At 38.9% G+C, this 20,914-nt stretch overlaps 1 protein-coding gene across 4 annotated transcripts in view; it reads right to left on the bottom strand.

The window, feature by feature from the left end:
• Positions 1-20,914, bottom strand: part of EML4 (EMAP like 4) — a 259,496-nt gene that overhangs the window by 83,692 nt on the left and 154,890 nt on the right. For 2 of the 4 annotated variants that reach the window (XM_045009994.1, XM_045009992.1), the window contains exons 3-7: positions 15,328-15,457; positions 8,859-9,029; positions 6,493-6,621; positions 2,064-2,089; positions 1,553-1,585 (exon numbers count right to left, since the gene is read on the bottom strand). In XM_045009994.1, the coding sequence (XP_044865929.1) occupies positions 1,553-1,585; positions 2,064-2,089; positions 6,493-6,621; positions 8,859-9,029; positions 15,328-15,457 (489 nt within the window). The remainder of the gene's footprint in view (positions 1-1,552; positions 1,586-2,063; positions 2,090-6,492; positions 6,622-8,858; positions 9,030-15,327; positions 15,458-20,914) is intronic. The other 2 variants (XM_045009993.1, XM_045009995.1) reach the window with 2 other exon arrangements.

Genomic DNA, 20,914 nt, shown 5'->3' with positions numbered 1-20,914 from the left:
TGAATCATCCATCTCTGGTATTCCTTTGATTCTGATCCATATCAATGCAACATATTGCTCCACTCTTCAAAGTTATCTAGGTAGGCTCTCATCATTTCGTGAAAGCCCAGACCACACACAGATTAATTAAACCATTTTCCATCTATCTAGGTACTTATATGGCATCTGCCAACTTGTTTCACAGAATTTAGAGCCTCTGGGATATATCATTTGCCAGGACGATATGGGTGAAGGCGAGTCCAGTCTCAGGTTACATGGGAGGACACCAGGAAAAAAGAAATAAAAATGTAAGGATACTTGCAGAGTGTATCATTGCACTGCAAGTTGTGTTTGCCAAAGATTTGATTCGTTTTTGGAAAACATTGTCACAACTGAAATTACAGATAGATTAGAACCACTTCTGTACAATAAACCCCATTAGCAAATATTTTGCCTTTAAAAGCATCATCACTGTATACACAAGAGGCATTCATTCTCAATGACTGTTGAATCTGGACTGGTGCTTCATATTGTCATGAAGCATTTCCTGGCTGCTCTTTTATGAAGCCTTTGTATCAAGGTTGTTCATATTGTTTTAATAGGAGATTTCTGATAAGTTGGAATCAGTTAAAAAGATTTCTGTAATGCATTTTTTTCAGCAAATTAAGAAAAGGCACTTTGATTAAAGCTTATTTGATCTCATAATAATGAGAAAAAGTATGAGAATTTCCAATTAATTTTGTTTTTTTCCATTTGAATGATAGAAAATCTAAGGGCAGTGCAAAGGGAAACCAAAGTATATACAATCTTACAGCACAGAATGTGTACATTGCAGATTTGTTAATACAACAGCAAAGAAGAGGGATTTAAAAGGGAAGAGAAACTCGCTACACAGCTGTGAATAGCATGCACTGAGGAAACATGCTCCAGATTTTGAGCTGCATGCTTCAGTTTCTACGTTATCAAAGCAGAGTGATGTTGAGACACAAGAATGGATTTTCTTTATTGTCAGTAGATTTCAACACATTCCATCATTTTCAGAAAGATTTTTTTTTCCATCCGAACAAGCCAGCAGCAGCAGGTAGTCATAGAATGCAAAATTTGTTGATGCAAAAGAAATATGCTTTACAAGAGAAGATTTTTTTTTTTGCCATAGGAGAATATTTTAAGCCTTCAGTCTCCACTCTCAACCAATCAGCATTCATCTGCTGTAATATTGGCAAGACAGAAAACTGAAGTAAACAGATCTTTTAGTTGGCACTTCTTGATATTGTGGTACATTAGGCAATAATGCAAGACTTTTAGACCCCTTATTCCTCATGTGTTCATATTCCTCTCTCAACAGACAGAATAAAGTATATAGTAATTTTTTTAACTCCCCAAGAAATCTCCAAGAAATAAACACTTTTTTTTAAATTTAGTTTAATGGTAAAAATTAAGTATTTACTAAACTGCACAGTCCAAATTTACAGGATCATTCATGCACTGACCATTTGATGGTGAAAGGCCAAATAAAAGATCCATAAAAGCAGTTAAATTAGAAAGCAACCAACTGGCATAGCTTAATTCTTACCTTGGCTGTTTTTTTCACGAGTTGACATTTTTGCTGGTTATGGGACAGAAATAAAATAACTTAAAACTTTCTGAAGTCCTACCTCCCTGGCGTGAAAACTTTGTTACACAAGTCCAATATTTTCTATTTTATTTTTAATGAGCAAGCATATTATATATATTTCCTCTATATAGATAGATAGATATACTCTCTCTCTCTAGGAAATAATTTATCACTTCATATATTTCTATGTTTTATAAAAGCAATACAAAATATTCCTCTCCCCCAGGGCCCTGAAATCACAAAAAACCTCCCACTGACTTCAAAGAGCTTTGCATCGGGCCCTACATCTTTTAGCAACAATCAACTGAATTAACCATTGGAGTAACTATTACCTTTATGTAAATTCTAAATCAGTGCTTCAGAAAGATATTTCATAATAATTTGGTTGTCTCCATTGGGATAATATTCAATTAGCAAAATTAGATCTCTCCAATTGCCCCAATATGTAAAAACAAATGTTTTCACTTACCTTGGCTGACAATGACATCTTTATGTCTGGGGGGGAAAAAAAATCACAAAATATATAATTGATGTGTATTAGTTATAATATTAATACTACCTAGGTTCTACACAGTACCACATTATGTTAAGTCTTACCAGACCTTAAAAAAAAAAAAAAAAGCACCAAGAAAAACCTCACCACAACCAACCAACCCACCCTGGATTCACAAGAACTAGATAACTTCATTGGAGGATAGGGCTGATCCAGTATGAAAGTTTTTATGTTCCTATGGATGAAAGTGGGATAAGATGTTAGATAACCAATCCTAACCAATACAGTAACCCCCCCCACAACTGTTGTCTCTTGTTTATACTTTGATTGTAAGCCCTTTGGAGTAGAGACCATCTTTTTGTTCTATGTTTGTATTGTGACTAGCATAATGGGGGTTCCTAGGAGCTACTGCTGTACAAATAAATGATAGCATTTGTATATGGGAAATACGTTTTTAGATAGCAAAAAAACCCACCCAAAAACATAAAAAGCCTAATTTTTGGAGATGACGAGCACATTCAGCTTGCATTCAAGGTTCTCAGCACCTGTGAAAAATCAAGCCATGAGGTGACTAGTACATAATGATTTTACGAGTTCTTTTGAATAATTATCCAAGAACTTGTATCAATGGGACTATTAATGTCAGAAAATGTGATGCTGATACTTGCTCACTGCAAGTCAACTTTACCACAGTCCCACACAGAATCTCTAGATAAACAGTACTAGGTTTGCTGAGAGACACACAAAAGAAGTTTTCATAAGTGCTGACTTGTTAGTCTACACTCAAGGCAGCGCCATACATGAAAAAAAAAGAAAATCTCAATCAATGTTTTTCAGAAGATGGGAGGAAAACTTAAATTTCCTTAGAATAACCTCCTCCTAAAGGTTTCCTGCTTGTTCAGGGTGCACTTATTTCATGAAAACTGTAACTGACTTTAAGCTGAGTAGCAAAATGGAGGTCAAATATTTGTATGGAGGTCAAACATATATAACAGTGATAGACAGTCAAACATACACACACAGAGCGTTCTCACTGACTGCTGGTTCAATCAACCTTATTCTGGTTGCCAAATGGAAGAGTCCAGCCTTGGATTCCTAGATGATTTTAAAAAAGTGGATAACTAGCTAAGGTGACAGTTACATTACTTCCTGCTATTTTATTGGGATGATTTATAGCATCAGACTGGCTTTAAAACTGCTTCTAATAAACAAAGTTCAAAATCTGGGTCTAAAGTCCAAAGCATGTATAAAGGGATTTTTGTCCAGGGCCCAAGTTAGGGCTGGGTCCCTGTTTCCTCACACCAAAAATGGGATGCTTCTGATGCATTTGGGCCTTTGCAACTTCCCCTAATTAATAACCTTAAATGCAATAAGCAAAACACTGCCCTCCGATACATGCACACAAGCCAACTGATTCAACAGGAGTTGGGCATGCATTTCCAAGGGCATATTTGTAAAAAGTTGGTATTTACATGGCCTTCTTTCCACTTCTCCTCTCATCCACTCCCTAACCTAGGGTGCTTTTACAATGAATTTCAGTGCAGAGACAAGTGAAAGATATGATACTTTCATAAAGAACATAGTACACAGTCTTCAGGTGAGATGATGGTAAAATGTTTTCACAACTTTTGAAGCTTCGCTTTCATTAAGTATTTCAGGCTAAACAATGACCTGAAGATGCACTCAGATGATTGTTTTTCTCCAACCATTATTATTATTCCTAATCCTTCTGACCCCCATTTAATCCATGATCACTGAAAAGTATATTTTTTTCATATTCTAGGGAAAGACTGTAGAAGTGGAATAATTGCAGCATTTCAAAGGATACATATCATAAAAAATGACAAAATATCTATACCAACTACATGTCTGAACTACTGCACAAATTCAACATGCCTGTAAAGAGCAACTGTTTTTAAATATAATGTCTACTATGGTTAAGCTGTTTTAACGGGATAGCAATAACTGAAAAAAGGAACTTGATAAGCTGAAATAAAGTCAAAGGATTTAGCTAGAGAGTTTTTCAGTCTTTAAATAGCTTTAACCAGTATCCAGCAACAGCTTGAATTGCCAGAGGAATTTTAGATTTCAACAATAAAAAACATTTAGAAAAGGAAAGAAAATTGTGTGCAGAATGTCTAAACCATAATCCTTAGTGCACAATACTTCAGTGTTCTACAGAATTCTCCAGTCTAGGTATAAAGCTATTACTAAATGTATGTATTGCTGTCAGGTAAGATTAGCATATTATTGTGTGTCCCTTTCAATTTTAAGTTTTATACTGGTCCTGAGAATCTGTATGAAAACAACCTATTTTACATTATTAATACATTCATTAATGCCAGCAGATTTGAATTTGATTTTTTAATTTCATTTACAAATTCAGAACTTATTTGAATGATAACCTCCCTGTATTTCATCAGTATTTTTACTTTTATTTACACACATCATTTTGCAGCTTCATTCAAAGCAATTCTATTTAAGCCATCTTTACAGTTAATTAGCTCTACAGTGAAGTTACTATGTAAAAAGGCACCTCTTTACTGAAGACATCTGCTCCCTGTGTGTATTCAGAGTTGTATTTGTTTATACCACAGAAAAAAATGTTACTCCTTGTTCTTTGTTAGCACTGCAGAGCCAACACAGCTAAGCTTTGGGTATGTCTACACTACCTGCCGGATCGGCGGGTAGTGATCGATCTAATGAGGATTGATTTATCACGTCTAGTGTAGACGCGATAAAATCGATCCCCGATCGCTCTGCCGTTGACTCCGGAACTCCATTATGTGCGATAGGCAGAAGCGGAGTTGACGGGGGAGCGGCAGCGGTCGACTTGCCACCATCCTTACGTCCAGGTAAATCAAGCTAAGATCCACCAACTTCAGCTACACTATTCGCGTAGCTGAAGTTGCGTATCTTAGGTCGACGCCCGCCCCAGTGTAGACCTAGCCTTTATGCCTTATTATGTATGATCAATACCGTTTAAAAAAAGCCTACTAAATTTTGAGGCCCTGATTCTGCAAACATATATATACATGCTTAACCTTACTACCACTTGAGTTTGATGGGACTACTTGCAGTAGTAAAAATAAGCATGTGCATAAGTGTTTGCAGGATCAGGGCCTAAATCAATCAAACTTCTGCAAACTCATCAAAAATGAAGAGAATAGCACAGATGTATCGAGACTATAATTTGGCCTTTTATACCCGGTGATATTGCTCAAGAAGGAAAAAAGACCTCTTTTACTTTTCAGGTTGAGTTTGCAGAATGGGCCATGAGAAAAAAATATTTACTTGTAAACTGAGCATATCTGAGATATGGAAACATGGAACCTCACAACGCCATTTTACAGTTACTTGTAAGTGTAAAACTGCAGCTAAACAAAAATCCAGAAAATGCACAACTGAATTTACAATGAAATAAAAACTTTGTCTGAAACCTCAACATTTCAAAATTTATTTTTAAATGAAGAAAAGAGAAGTAGAGAAAACTTACAGCATCATAGAACTGTAGGATTGGAAGGGAGCTTTACATGTCATCTAGTTTAGTCCCTTGTGCTAAGGCAGTACTAAATATTAGCTAGACCATCCCTGACAGGTGTTTGTGGAATCTCTGTCATTGGAGGTTTTAAAGAACAGGTTAGACAATCTCTCTTGGTAATTTATTCCAGTGCTTAACTACCCTTACAGTAGGAAGATTTTCCTAATGTCTAATCTAAATCTCCATCGCTCCAATTTAAGCCCATTACTTCTTGTCCTGTCCTCAGTGGCTAAGGAGAACAATTTATCACTCTCCTCTTTGTAACAACATTTTATGTACTTGAGGACTGTTATGTTCCCTCTTGGTCTTCTCTTCTCCAGGCTAAACAAACTCAGCTTTTCAATCTTCCCTTACAGGTCATGTTTTCTAGACCTTCAATCATTTACGTTGCTCTCCTCTGGACTGTCTTGCTTACAACATCCCTGCTAATACATCCCAGAATGATGTTCGCATTTTTTGCAACAGTGTTACACTATTGACTCATATTTAGTTTGTAATCCACCATAACCCCCAGATCATCTGCGGTACTTCTTCCTAGGCAATCGTTTCCAAGTGGGGAAATTTGTACATAAATGACAGTGGGCCTTAACATGCATGCATAATTTGTCAAATCCAAACATGTAGTAGTGGAAGCATATTCATGCTTTAAAATAATACGTCTACGTTTTGCAGGGATTTTAAGATTCTCTGGAGATTTCTTGCATTAGAGAGGTGACTAGTCAGATTATGCAGACAACATTTACAAAATATTAACAATGCAAACTGAGTTTATAAATCTGTAATAAAATTAAAACAATTTAATTTCAGAGGGTTTTTATTCTTAAAATTTGCAGATACCATTTTGCTACAAACTGCAATACTTACTTCTCTGCATTTTTTGCCACTTTTGATATCAGCTTGGATGTTGAAGCTGCCCTCAACAGTTTATTACGACTGTCCTCTGAGTTGTCCCACATGCTATGTGATTTTTCAGCAGTCGAAGTTCGCTTTATGCTAAAAAAAAAAAAAAATTACTTTTAAAATTAAAAATTAATGAGATAACGATAGCTGGCGCTCGTATGCAACTGACAGATCAAGCAGCAGGAGACAAAAGCAGTGCTAGGACTTCCTTCAAGTTGATCCAGAAAATAGAAATAAAGATTAGTCAAAAAGTTCTAACCAGATGAGTGAAAGCAACTGAGGAAGGCAATTGCAAAATTCATTTGTTTGACCTATTCATTGTGATTTTTAAAGTGGCCCTAATGACAGATGACTTTTTACCTTTCTGTGACATTGCTAGTAAATTAAAACGATAAGTGGAATGAATTTAAAAAGGCTAGAAAAGTTTAGCTCAAAAAACAAATAAATTTTGAAAACATTTCTATTTTCAACACAAATTATTAACTCTGTTCTATGGCTATTGAACACAATAAAACATTTTGAATGCTGAGCTGTTTTGTCAGCACATAGATAGGGCACAATTCCATAAAAAGTATTCTGCGGTGGCAAGTTCCAAACCCTGTAAGCCACTGACTGTTTGGAAACAAATAGCTCCAAAACAATGGTCCAAAATCCTGATTCCTTTGTTCATGCATAACATTCCATTCACTTCTGTGAGACTTCCTGGAGAGGAATAAGGCAAGCAGGATTTGGCCCAATATCATGGAAAATTAGACCCATGAATATCTGATAGACTACATCAGCAATCCTGCTGGAGCCAAATTTATGCTAATGGCAGTTTAAAACTGTTTTGTAGTCACTGGTTTCACTGAAGTTAATTTCATGTATAATATCTTTATCATAGGAAATTTGTTTAAATGTGGTCTGGCTATAACAGTTATTAAATAACCTGAATTATGATTCTGCAGATGCCCTGCCAACAACCTTGCAACTCATCCAGTCAAAAATACTTTTTGCAAGAATAACATTCAAACTGCAACTCTAGAAAGGCAAGCTTATTTCCACAGCATCTCAAGAAGCTGAAAAAAGACTGTGACAAACAAGTTATCAAGACATATTAAAATATTGAGAGAGACTAAAAAGCCATCTCCCCCCGCAACAAATTAGTATGCTAAACCGAGGAACAAGAAGTCTCTTTACAGTAAGATGCCAGGCAGGGGAATAACAAACCAAAGTTCAGCTTTAGATTGTATAAGAGTTTGTGCAAGACATGGAGACACAGCCTTTATGAGTGTTAAACATGCATCAGTCAAGTGAAAGGGTTGTTTTTATTTTCTATTAGAATTGTGAATTCAGGCAACACAAGCCAACATAGTTTTGTAAACCAGTGCAAATTTGAGAGTATAATTCATTTGTTATTGAGTTTGTTTTAGTCTTCTAAAATGCCAAGTGGTCCGAGAAAGAATTCCATACCTTCCCAAGGTTTCAAAATAATAAAGGTGACGATGGATCATAACAAACTAGTAGTGAACGTGAACATTTACAAATTTTAAATGGGTTTATTTGAAAACTATTCAATTTTAAAAATCAAAGAGTACCATCCTGCAGATGTTCTCTGCACCTAACTCTCACTGAAATCAGCAAGAATTCTGTATGTGAAGGCTGCAGGATCAGGCCCTAAACAAATCCCTCCCATTCCCCCTTCCCCGGTCAAACAGTTGTTTAACATTGGTGTAGAAATATGAACCCAAACATGTTTGTAGAATCAGAATCCTAGATATCAGATGAAATGGACCATTTTGTAACCAAGCAGGGATATGAGAAAAAAGCAAAAGATCCAAACTGCAGTCTTATTAAACAGTAGTTTGGGAAGAAAGGCACCCGAGTCAAGGGTTGTAATGATACTAGTTTATGACAAGTGCTATTATGACGTGGTAAATAGTATAAGACGTGGTTCACAGTTTTAGTTGGTCATGTTTAACATAATGCCTTTAAAAGCATACTTTCAGATATATTACATCTTGGCTTTATATATATATATATATTTTTTAATAAGATTGTAATTAAGACATCCTAATATGATAAAGAGAGATTAAGACACTGCAAAGTACACGGGATATAATTCTATTTTTCTCATCTTTAAATTTATGGAAGAAATATTTGCATTTTTAATCTTTATTTTATGGTAAATGTTGTAATGCATCTTATGTTCAACTTTGCAGAACAAAAAATACTGATTTTTGCACTCAGTTGTGAAACTGGATCTTGGTTTCTCAAAATTTGCTGTTAAATGTGGACTCTTAGTATCATTACAACCATTTTCTAGCTCTGTACTTTGGTACTGTGAAAACCTTTTAGCTGGAGCAGAGCTCTTGCTTTCTTGAGTTTGCCTGTGTGTTTGGAGAGTCTGTAAGGAGGGCTGGGGAGAAGGTGATGCTCGAATTTGTGGATTTTGATCATTAGAATGAGTTTCCTCTTTTTTTTCTCTCTGTCCTTGAGGTTTTTCCTTTTTTTCTGTACCGCTGTAAAATAAAGTATAAGATGGAACAATAGAGAATAAGCAAATAAATTGAAGGTGAAAAAATGCACACATTTTATCAGAGAAGGAAGAAGCAATTCAAAATTCATTAAAGAATAATCACCATAAGAAAACGTGTGGTTATCTACTGATGTTGTTGGGTTTTGTTAATTCAATTATTAGTAAAGTACTTTGCTAAAAGCAAAGATCAAACAGTTGAAGAGAGCTTCCTGTCGAGTTCTAAGAAATAATATTATATTACTTGGAAAAGTAGCAAAGGTTTATCGCTGTTTTAGGTTCATCACTTACGCCTTCCCATTTAAAACTGAACACAGCTCCTTTCAATTTAAAATATGCCCTGTATCTATCTTAGTTTCTGCTGTATCTCTCTCTGCAGATTGTTGTGTATGCTTTGTGCCTTCTAGCCTTCCATTGTCAGCAATAAAATGCATTTACTGGTCATGGGTCTCTCCAGAAGTGGATTAACTAAATGTGCCATGTACCAAATCAACTACTGGGTACACCTTTTTTGGTCCTATCTGGCCATAACAGATATTAAATGGTCAAACGGTCACTTTTTCAGCACCTGTGGTAAACAAACTATGAGTTTACAATTCCTTCACTTTTAACAATGTAATGGAGCATAATCTTTGTTGTTTTAACATTTTAAATCCCTTTAAATAATTTTAAATGGCAATTTTAAAATGTTCTTATTCATGAAGGCCCTGGTCCAAAGTCCACTGAAGTCAACAGCAAGACTCCTATTGCTGTCACTGATATTTGGACCCAGCCTCAACATGGCTAGTTTTCATGCATGTGCTCATGCATACATGTTTATATGACAAACTGATGGCTAGTTACCACATTTGTGTACAAACAAAATTAACAGTTACTATTTGAAAATGTGACTCTCTAATGTAGATGTCCCTCACTAGTTCAGGTCCCCATGATCCGTTGTGCTGTGATGTATGAAAGGGAGCAAAGCAACACCAAGGAGCAGAAGTGCCCCAGCTCCATGTGAAAGGGCAAGCAGAGCCTTTGTAGAATGCTCACCCTTTTTCCAAGCCTGGGGAAGTCCTTCAAGTGGTCAGCACTTTATTGGACTTGGGGAAATAAGCTGGGGTAGAATGGGGGAGCAGCTTCTCCAGGCAGTATGATTCCCCCTTCACAGGAAATGAACAGCAACTCTTGCATCCCCTGTCCTCTCCTCAAATGTGTGAGTGTGTCCCCTTACGGGCAAGTGCTTCTGGTGCGAAGAGAGAGGATGAACTGAATTGAGGAGGGGACTGGACCACCATACTGGAATCCAGAGACTTTGTAGGCCATGTTTTCTAACTCCTCAACAATGTCTCAAATCTCCCTTTTTTGAGTAGAATTCACCTAAATTCAGAGTTTAAACTAGGAGGGATCTTTCACTCCTGCAGGTTTCTCCCCATAGCAAAAGAATACAGTCCTGAAACAGCCAACAATACATTTTTGCCATAAAACATTCTTTAAAGTACAAAGAATACAGAGAGGATCAGCGTTAACAGACCAGTTATGCAATCCCCACTTAACTGAGAATTTACTCTTGCCATGTGACTTATTTCAAGTACATTGCTACATGGTACCTGTGACATGCTGAAGCAAACACACAATGGCAAGACAAGCTTCTCAAGGAAGTAGTATTCTGCAGCATATAGATATTTTCTTCCTTTAATTATACTGAAGGTGGACTTTTAAAAGTTACAGGAATTTGAAGTCTGACTACATTTTTCACATGCCATACAACAAAATAAGCAGCAAGAAGAAAGTTTACCATTTCCCACCTCTAATTTTGTCTGGTATTCCCTCTCTCAAGTTAAAAGTAATCTACAAATTAAAAATATAAAGATTATACATCCTTGAGAAGCAAAATAGGCACAAAGAAGAGACGAAATGTTGTTTTTTCCCCTATCTCCAAATGAAAAAGAAAAAAAGAGGAGGGTGGATTTTTTCCTGTTTCCTTTACTAAATTAGAAATTCTGGACTCATCTATCTACCTTTCCCCCAAAAAGACACTCTGGAAACAGAATCCAGATGGAATGGAAAACCAGTACAAACCATGGAAACAGAATCTGATTCTAAGTGAAAGTAGAGATGATTTTTATTCAGACTATCTAAAACACTGGTTTTCATTTGTTTTTGTTAGTTGCGATTTAACTCAAAATCACTAAGTGCACGTGTGAGAAAAAGCTGTCTTTGTTCAAGATTCAACAGCCACTAATTAAGGGCTCAAAGTTTCCAACCCACTTCTCTGAATCCTTGCGGGGAAAACTGCAGTAAAAAGCAGGGAATAAAAGACAGGATATTACTGATGGTTTCGATATAAAAAAATACATATTTACAAAGAATCATTTGGGGATATGTCATACATCATAAAGCAGCTGGAACTGGCACAGACCCAACTTTTTTTTGAGAGATAGAGTTTCCTTCAATTTAACTTGTCAAGGCATATTTTGTTTTAAAGGAAGTCACTAGAAGAGAAATTAAAATAGAAATATGCTTGTTTTGAAGGCAGTTATGGAACACGCAACAGTATTTTTTCACCTTCAGTGAAGATACGCTTGTGATTGGCTCCTGAGATAAGAGCATGATGACTTTTGGTGGGTTGGTAGATAAACTTGTGGTCTCAAGTCCCTGTTTAATTGGAACTCCGAAAGCCATTTTTTGTTTGCACTAGGTTTAAGCTTGCATTACTGGAAACAAGAGCACTTTGAACAACTTTCACCTTTTTCCAAAAGTCTCTGACAAGATAATGGAGTACAGAAAAACAAGCCCTAGCAATGTCTTACCACTAAAGAAAATAACAGGCTCTTATTACAATTATGAAAGCTGTACTTTGTGCTCACAATCCAGTATAGACAATTTACTTATTAATAATGATGCTTATCATAACCTCTTCTTCCCCTTTCCTACAATGAAGCAAAGACTGGACTGAGTGAGTCCATCTACCATGAAGCAAGGAGTTAAAGAGAGAGAGAGAGAGAGAGAGATTGAGAGTGTGTGTGTGTGTGTGTGTGTGTGTGTGTGTCACTCAGGAAGACACACACAAACAAGCATTTCCCCTAGCTCTCTAGTCAAAAAACCAACAAAATACATACAGTTGTGTTATGAAGTATATGGGGAGGAGAGTGAAAGCAGGACGGAAGAAAGAACCGTGACAAAGTTAATTACTGGAAAATAATTCCAACTTGTGAATTGTCTCTTCTTCTTCTCCCAAACTACAACAAACCAGAGTTTGGATATGATCTTACCTGAAGTCTGACATTTTAAGATTAAACTTAACTGAAGTCATTCTTTGGAGAACACACAGTCCAAATGAAACTGAGCCACATTAATCCACAGACTCTTATAAACTGTCCAAAATAAACCACAATGGCTGATGAGTGAACAGCCAGCCATCTAGTCATCTGCAGAGCAGTCCTTATGCAACACCAAAATGTGAACACATTTTAGATGCTGGTGACCTCCAACCTGCTTTTGACAATCTACCAGCTCTTTCCATGAGTAACTCGTGGCCTTCAGTCAGACCAGAAGGCTGAATCTCCCCAAAATGTTCAAAAGGAAATGGTCCTTAATGAAGGATATCTATAGTCCTTAAGAAACATTCCTGTGACTTGAAAACCAAGGTACAGATGGCTAAGAGGGGTTAAATAAAATCACCTTTGCTCTGACCTGTCAGATTTTGCAGAGAATTTAAGGAATTGGGAAAAGGAACAGGAAAGCGTAACCCAGCTCTTCTCTTCCATTCATCAAAAATACTCTCTCCCTATAGCAAAGGGATAGAGAAACAGAACAATCTGGGTGATTTTGCAGAATTCCTGGTGGCATGCTAGTCCTAAGAGATGACCCAGATACTGATATACAGAATGGAAAATCTCCAGATTCAGGCGCCATTCCCCTGGGATCAATCCCATTCAGCTGAGCCAATCTTTGCCCTGTAAATAGACTGCCCTAACAGAAGCCAGAATTATATATGACACTGAGACTATCCAGGCTCAGGTTTTCAAAGGAACCAGGTTCCCAAATCCCTTGGTGCCTTTAAAAAATCCCAGTCAATGCTTCTGAAATTACGGCTCAATTTTTAGCATCCCACCTGTGGGATGATGTAAGACACTGCTGTACAGCTGTTGAACCATAACAGAACCAGAAGGCCACTAAGTAACAGTTTGCAAATATAAGATTTGGTTTCACTGACCTCAGTTCAACAAGTTGATGTTGCATGAGCACTTTAAGGGAAAAATTTGCACTGAAGGCAAAGGGGCCTGAATGGCATTCTCTAACCCCAAAAGTTTGTGTTGCAATTATACAAACCTGAGCTGTTAGGGTGAGTAAACCTTAGACTCAGAAGAATATTGCTGTACCAGTGATGAAACAAGGAGCAAATCATCCAGAAAACAGAGATTCCTTTATACCACCAAAAGAACTACTAATTAAGTTATACTCCAGGAAGCCTGGTCTATACAGGCAGCCAAGTAGTCTAAGAAATTTGTGATGCGAAGACAGGATGAAATTAATAGCATTCCTGGAAGTAAAACTGCAGAGAAGACAGACAGTCTGTCTGGATACATGGAAGCCTTCCCAGTATGATTCTAGGATCATACCCACATATATCCTGGAAGGCTATAGATGGGTTTTCTCCCCAACCAATAACAAATGTATGATCCTACAGCAACCTGGTAACCTATCTCTCATCTGGACAAGCTGTGTCACAGAGCCCATGGAACCTTCATCCAGATTATCTGTAGTCTTGGTGAAGTGGTATATGTCTAAGATTCTCCTAGGTGATTTCACAGAGCTCCTGGTGACATGGAGGGAGGAGATGCAGGAGTGATTCTTTCCCCCATAAGGTCTTGAGTCTGACATTCTCTCAGATTCTTCTCAAACTCTCTTTTCCTTTCTTCCTTCTGGCCACACATCCATCCATCTTCTTCCCTTAGGTCTGGCTCCACTAAAAGCTATGTTGACATAGCTAGTCTCTTCCCTTGTCTCCTTTTTTTGCTTTGAGCAGGATGTGGGAGGGAAAAGCTGGGAAGGAAGTATGAAAGAGAGGGCAGCCACACGGGCTCCATACTTCCAGGACAAGATTAATGGGGAACTGCTAGGTCATATATACCTTCCAAAGTGACTGCCTCTTTTACAGTTCCTGGCTTTCCAATAGGTAAAAGATGTACATCACTCAGTATCCAATTCATTGTAGGATAGGGGAAGTCACACATTTAAAAACTAAGACACTACACAACTGAGAACAGGAAAGAGCAATTAATTCTGCTTTCTATACTCAAAAGAGCCTTAAACATTTTCTGCTTCACTTTTCCTGTTTAACTGTTTTACTAATTAAAGGCAGAAGAAAAAGGTAAATGGCCTAGGTTTACATACAATATTGTTAATTCCTAAAATATACCGCATCCCTTCTAATTGTGTAGAACAGTATTTAAATCCACACTTAACCATAACTCATCCACTGAAGTCAGCACAGTACTCCACAGAGACCGAGAACTTTTCACATATAATTTAACAGATGGTAAAACATTTACGTGTGCTGTGTTCCATAGCTGTATCTGTGGCAGCTTTTTCTTTCATTCTCTCCAACAAACAGGAGCAGAAACAAACCATTCCTCTGAGATGCTGAAAAATGAGTGGTTAAAAGTCCCCGAAGAAAACAATAAATAAGAGAACACTTTGCTTGTTCCTGAAACCACTGTATGAAAAAAATCAAATATATAATAGATAATAAGTAAAATACAAATTCAAGCTATGTTATTTTTACAAATTTGTTTTGTAAAATCCTGCAATAAGAACTCTCTTAAGTTTGAAATGTGCTATATAAAGAACCGATTAACACACTATCCTAAATTCACCTAACTTGTTTCATAATTTTTACTTTGGTATCATCTGCTATTTTATTTCAAGACCATGTTGTTAGATTTGTTGTTTATTTCCTTTCAAGAATAAAAAAAATTCAGGTGCAGGCTAAAAAGTATGAATGTCTTTCCAAGCATGAATGTCTGTCTGTTCAATTTTGGAACAAAAATCCCTATTAGAAATATGTTTTTTCTCTTTTAGTAAACATTTAATTTCATGTGTTGTACACTGTAAACCAAAGTGATCTCCATTTGTGATCCCCTTTCGATATATCCAGCTGTAATGAATTCTAATGGTATGCTATGAGTCTAAATCCTATTCTTTAATTGGTATATTTCAGAAAACTTCAAAATTAACCCAAAAAGGGGCTTCCTTATTGTGGTTTTGTATAATTTAGCTTTTTAAGAAGCAAGTACCTTTTAGCAGCAGATGAGAGGGTCTCTTTTCTGGCAACTGATACAGAGGAACTATGGCTTGTTTTTCTACTTCCTGCACTTCCATTGGTTATACAGGACATAGAGATAGCTTCTCGGAGGCCTGGTTGACCTACAAGAAATTTAAGGAAAAGAGATTTTATAGTAGCTTTCAAAGCATCCATGTGACATTCAAATTAAGAACCATAACTGGTGGGGTTGGCTTTCATATAGCATTGTTGATGGCATTCAAGACAAAGGATTTGTGTATTAATCCAAAAATTGCTCTCTGAAATAATTTAAAACGTTAAGAGAAGACCATAGAAACAAGAACAATTCATATGCGGTGTGTATGGTACGAACACCCTCATGTGGGTGGGTAGGTGGATGGATAGACAGATAAAGAGTTATTGTCAACTATTCACACTAAACCAATAAACATGAAGTTTTTGCAAAGAAATACTGTGTTTTGATAGTTGAGCAATTTGTTTAAGCTAGGAATAAAATTTATCTGACATGATACTATTAACCAAAAATATGTTCACATACGCATCTGGCTAATGAAACAGCACTTTAACGGCCAAAACTAAGGATGTTTGTACATAGGGGGATTCTTTTGTAGAATTCAAAAATGGAAACATAAAAGTGACATTTTAAATTGTAAAGTGGAGTAACTCAAATGGGATGTTACAGTCAAATGGTAAATTATAATCCAATGCTCTGGCACAGTATCATCCTAAACTTCACTTGCCACAGGATTATTTTAGTCGTGATTGCAACAGGAATACAAATTCCTTGTGCAGGAGCACTCTGTGGTTCAAAAAGCTGAGTCATCTTAAATCATCACATTTCCCAGAAGCTCATCTGGTAGGCTCTCTCATCATTATCATCCCTTCATAAAGTGCGTTGTGATAAAAAGTATGAAGGAACCAGAAAGATAGCATGCCATTATTGAATTATGATGTATTCAAACCATTCCCATTAGGTAAATATCTAAGATACTATATGCAACTAAATGTACATTTAGAGTGGAAAATCCTGTGTAAGGGGAGGGTGCACAACACACCTCTGTTGGGGCTTCCTATGCCTTGTGAACACATGTTACAGTAAGGAGCACTATGTTGGTGCAGACCACACTATTTATTGCTATACAAATCTTCTTGTCCCAGGGTGGGGTTCCAGGGCCAAGAAAGCTATTTTAACTATAACTGTCTTGAAGAGATTTGACTTCTACCAAGTATACAACAGAATTACTCAGGCTGTGGCCTGGGAAGAGGATTTTGGCCAAAAGATCACTGTGTTATTAATTCATAGTGCCATCAACACACACAGGACTGTATTACAAGTGAGCTGTAGCAACCACAAGGCATGAAGTCCCTGGTCATTATAAACAGAATGGCACAATACACACCAATGTACACTGCCATGAGGTCCTTATAATGGGCAGGGCCCAACACTAAAGTAGCCCAACACTTCCCATCATAAGACCCTGTTTTCAGTTGCTTACAGCTAAGGCTACGTTTTAGTCACAGGTATTTTTAGAAAAAGTCACGGACAGTAAACAAAAGTTCACAGCCTGTGACCTGTCCATGACTTTTACTAAAAATACCACTGACTAAAAATTGGAGGGGGCAGCTGCCCAGGGGCCCCACGGGTGTTTGGGGGAAGGCGGCCCAGCTGCTTGGGAGGGATGCATTTAGCCAGGTAGGGAGTTTGGGTGTGGAAGGGGGTAGGGGGCTGGGACAAAGAATGGGGTGAGGCAGGCTCTGGGTGGTGCTTACCTGGGGGGGCTCCCCGAAAACAGAGACATCCCCCTCGCTCAGCTGCTAGGCGGAGGCGTGGCCAGGAAGATCTGCGCACTGCCTCCACCTGCAGGCACCACCCCTGCAGCTCCCATTGGCTGCGGTTCTCAGCCAATGGGAGCTGCGAAGCCAGTGTTCTGGGAGGAGGCAATGTGCAGAGCTGCCTGGCCATGCCTCCACCTAGCAACTGAGCAATGGGGATGTCACTGCTTCCGGGAAGCCCCCCCGGTGCCCCAATTCCTTGCCCCCTCCCACACCCAAACTCTGTCGCAGGCAGGGGGTGGGGGGGGGAAGAGAATGGGCTGAGACTGCCCCAGCAGCGGCCAGTGCACCTGGCGCAGGGGCTGCCTGAGCTGCCCCTGAGCCAGGCACACAAGCCACTGCAGAAGTCACAGAAAGTCAGGGAATCCATTACTTCCGTGATCCCCCGTGACAAACTTGCACCTTACTTATAACTTTGCCAAACTTTAATTGTTTGGGTTGAAATTTCCCATGCTGGGTGTCTAGCTCAGGCTGAATTATTCTGGAAAATTATTTTGGTAAGTGCCTGCCCAGAGCCTGCCTCACCCTGTCCTGTGCCGCATTCCCCAGCCCCCTTCCCACACCCAAACTCTACTGCTGCTGGGGGGAGAGGTGTGGAGCCAGGTAGAGAGCCTGATGGCCCCAATGACCCCTCCCCCTCAGCACCAGCGGGGGTCCTGGTCTGCGTGCCACCACCTGCCTACCTCCCAAGCAGCTGGGCCGCATTCCCACAGCACCTGCAGGGGCCCCAGGCAACCCCAAATGGCTCAGCCATCTCCAAGAACGAAGATACAGACAAATACGTTGTTTTACCCATGCTACAAAACACTGACGACCTTTGCTTGAGATGTTCTAGCATCCCCCTGCTTTGGAGCAGGGACTTGGTCACTGAGAATAAATGAGGAACCGGGGCCAAAGACTGGAAGCCTGTGGAGATGGGGAATGTGGAAGCTGGAGGCAAGGCTGCGCAAAAGAGATAGATTGGAAGAGCAGTTGGGAGGGGGGAAATTGGGTCTGGATTGGGAAGACAGGGACGTGGAGCAGGGAGATTGTAGAGAAGAAAATGGGAATGGCAGGGCAAGCAGACTTGCACTAGGAGTGGTGAAAGGTTGGAACTGGTGGGGAGCAGACCAGTACTGATGCAGGAAGTCCATAGTGGGAGACTAGTGCTGGCTAAGCAAGGTGACTGGGATGATAAACATACAGCTAAGGGTAGCGTAAAATCCCTCCTTTACCTGTAAAGGATTAAGAAGCTCAAATAACCTGGTTGGCACCTGATGAAAAGGACCAATAAGGGGAGAAGATACTTTCAAATCTGTGGGGCAAGGTTTTTGTTTTGTTCTCTTTGTGTGTTCCCTCTGGGTCAGCGAGGAACCAGGACAGGGAAAATACATCTCCTAAAGCCATACTTGAACTAAGCATCTAAGATTACAAATTGTAAGTAATAGGAAGGAAATGTGTTAGATTATCTTTTGTTTTAGCTTGTGAATTTTCCCTAGGCTAAGAGGGAGGTTTATTCCTGTTCTTTTGTTGGTTTTTTTTGGTAACTTTAAAGTTTTGCCTAGAGGGGAATCCTCTGTGTTTTGAATCTGATTACCCTGTAAAATTACCTTCCATCCTGATTTTACAGAGGTGCTTCTTTTACTTTTTTTTTTATAATAAAGTTCTGCTTTTAAAGAACCTGATTGGTTTTTAGTATCCTAAAAACCCAAGAGCTGATCTGTGCCCACCTTGTTAACCTATTTGATTGGTATATTATTCTCAAGCCTCCCCAGGAAAGGGGGTAAAGGGGCTTGGGGGATATTTTGGGGAAACAGGAACTCCAACTGGTCCTTTTACTAAATCTTTGTCTAACTCACTTGGTGGTGGCAGCGATACCATTCCAAGGACAAGGACGAATTTGTGCCTTGGGGAAGTTTTTAACTTAATCTGGTAGAGATAAGCTTTGGGAGTCTTTCATGCAGATCCCCACATCTGTACCCTAGAGTTCACAGTGGGGAGGGAACCCTGACAGAAGCCTGTGGATTGTAGTTGGGGACTGGTTAGGATGGAACAAGAAAAGACAGAACTGGGACAGGGTGGAAAGGATTAAGCTTGGAGGAAATGAGCAAAACATTCTGTGCTCACTAGAGCACGCGTTCCCCAGAGGCTGGAATGGAACCCAAGATTCTCGAGTCTCACCATTCTTCTACTGTCAGCAAATATCTATGTAACCCTCTGGCAAAGCATCTTATCCCCTTCCAATGCTAGCCCACAGGCAGTGGGTTACAACTTACTACTGCCATTAGTTACTCCATTAGCTCAAGTAGCAGATGTCAGTGAGGCAGATCTAAAGGTTCCAACCCTTCTGATGAACTACATAGGTGTCAATATGACGCCACATGATGGAATTGCTGTTTTCCAGTTTGTAACCTAAATAATGTTTTTAAATAGTTTTTTGTGTGTAAATTCCTAGGTTTTTAAAAACACAAAGTTAAACACTCACCAGTTAGGAAGTTAGAAAATCCCAGAACTTAGGTTGCCTGTAAAACCTTAATTCAATCCCCTTGTGCATATACATTATGATACAGTCTTTAATTACACGAACACACACTATTTTTTTCCACAGGATCCCTAGATCATTCAGTGCACAGGATGTACAGTGCTCAGTTAATGAGCAGCTAGTCAATATTTTTGTTTCCATCTTGCTGTTCAACCTGTAGTCCTATGACTTACTGCACACTATTCAAACATGGCTCTGAAGACTGAATTAAAACTTTCCTCATGGGCTTTTCTATGGTGCTAATCACTATCATTTCTGAGTGTTTCACAAATATTAATGAATTTATTTTCACAGCATCCTAGACAGATGAAGAGGTATTATTATTCCCATTTACAGAAGGGGAGCTGAAGCACAGGGAGATTAAGAGCAAATGCATCTACTAATTTTGGGTACCCAATCTGGTATTTCAGAGCATGTAGCATATATGTAGCACATTACGTGTTCAAATCACATCTCCCAAGACATCAGCTGTAGCTGTGAGCACTCAACAGACTCCAGAGTCTCAAGTTGGGCACCCAGAAAATGAGGAACACACAGTTAGTGACCAGCTGTTCAAAGTTTGGTTTGCACCTAGCCTCGCACAGGAACTCTGTGGCAGAAGCAGGAATAGAATCCAGTGCTCCAGGGCAGCATCGAACTGCCTGAGCGATGAGACCCTTCTTTCTTCTCCTGCAATTCACTGTCTCATTCACTGCAGACTTTCCAATTTCTGAAACAAATCAGGCAGGTGTCCTACAGACCCTGCCTGATTCATCTCCAAAGCAGATCTGCCCTGTGCTCTGAATGAGGCAGGGATCCTGTGGAAACAATAGTATGTGAATAGACAGTCTCTAATTACATGATCACAACATTGTTATGTGGATTATTATGGCCACAGTAGAATCAACACCAGAACCATGGCTTCCCATACTGACATATATCCACCCACCCCAAATTTGTCATAACCTGAGAACTCTTCAGAAGGTCCATCAAACTCGAGGGAACAAGGGTCTCCCAGTACCAGAAGATCTAAGTAATACACCAACATTCTGATTCAAATCAAGAACATCTTTTTGGGTTGCAGCACAAAAGCTCGAAGACTCAAGGTTTTCCACCTGAAGATAAATGACAAGCAAGGCGGAAGGCCGCTGACATCCTGAATAAACAGCTCATCAAGGACTCAGCCGAAGAACCCAATGGCTTTTCACTTTCATGGAAAATATGGTCCACTTTGAACTGCAGCCGC

Source organism: Mauremys mutica, chromosome 3 (genome assembly GCF_020497125.1).
Source record: "Mauremys mutica isolate MM-2020 ecotype Southern chromosome 3, ASM2049712v1, whole genome shotgun sequence".
Classification (NCBI taxonomy): Eukaryota; Metazoa; Chordata; order Testudines; family Geoemydidae; genus Mauremys; species Mauremys mutica.
Note: the sequence above shows the minus strand (reverse complement) of the source record. Positions and strands in the feature narration are given on the sequence as shown.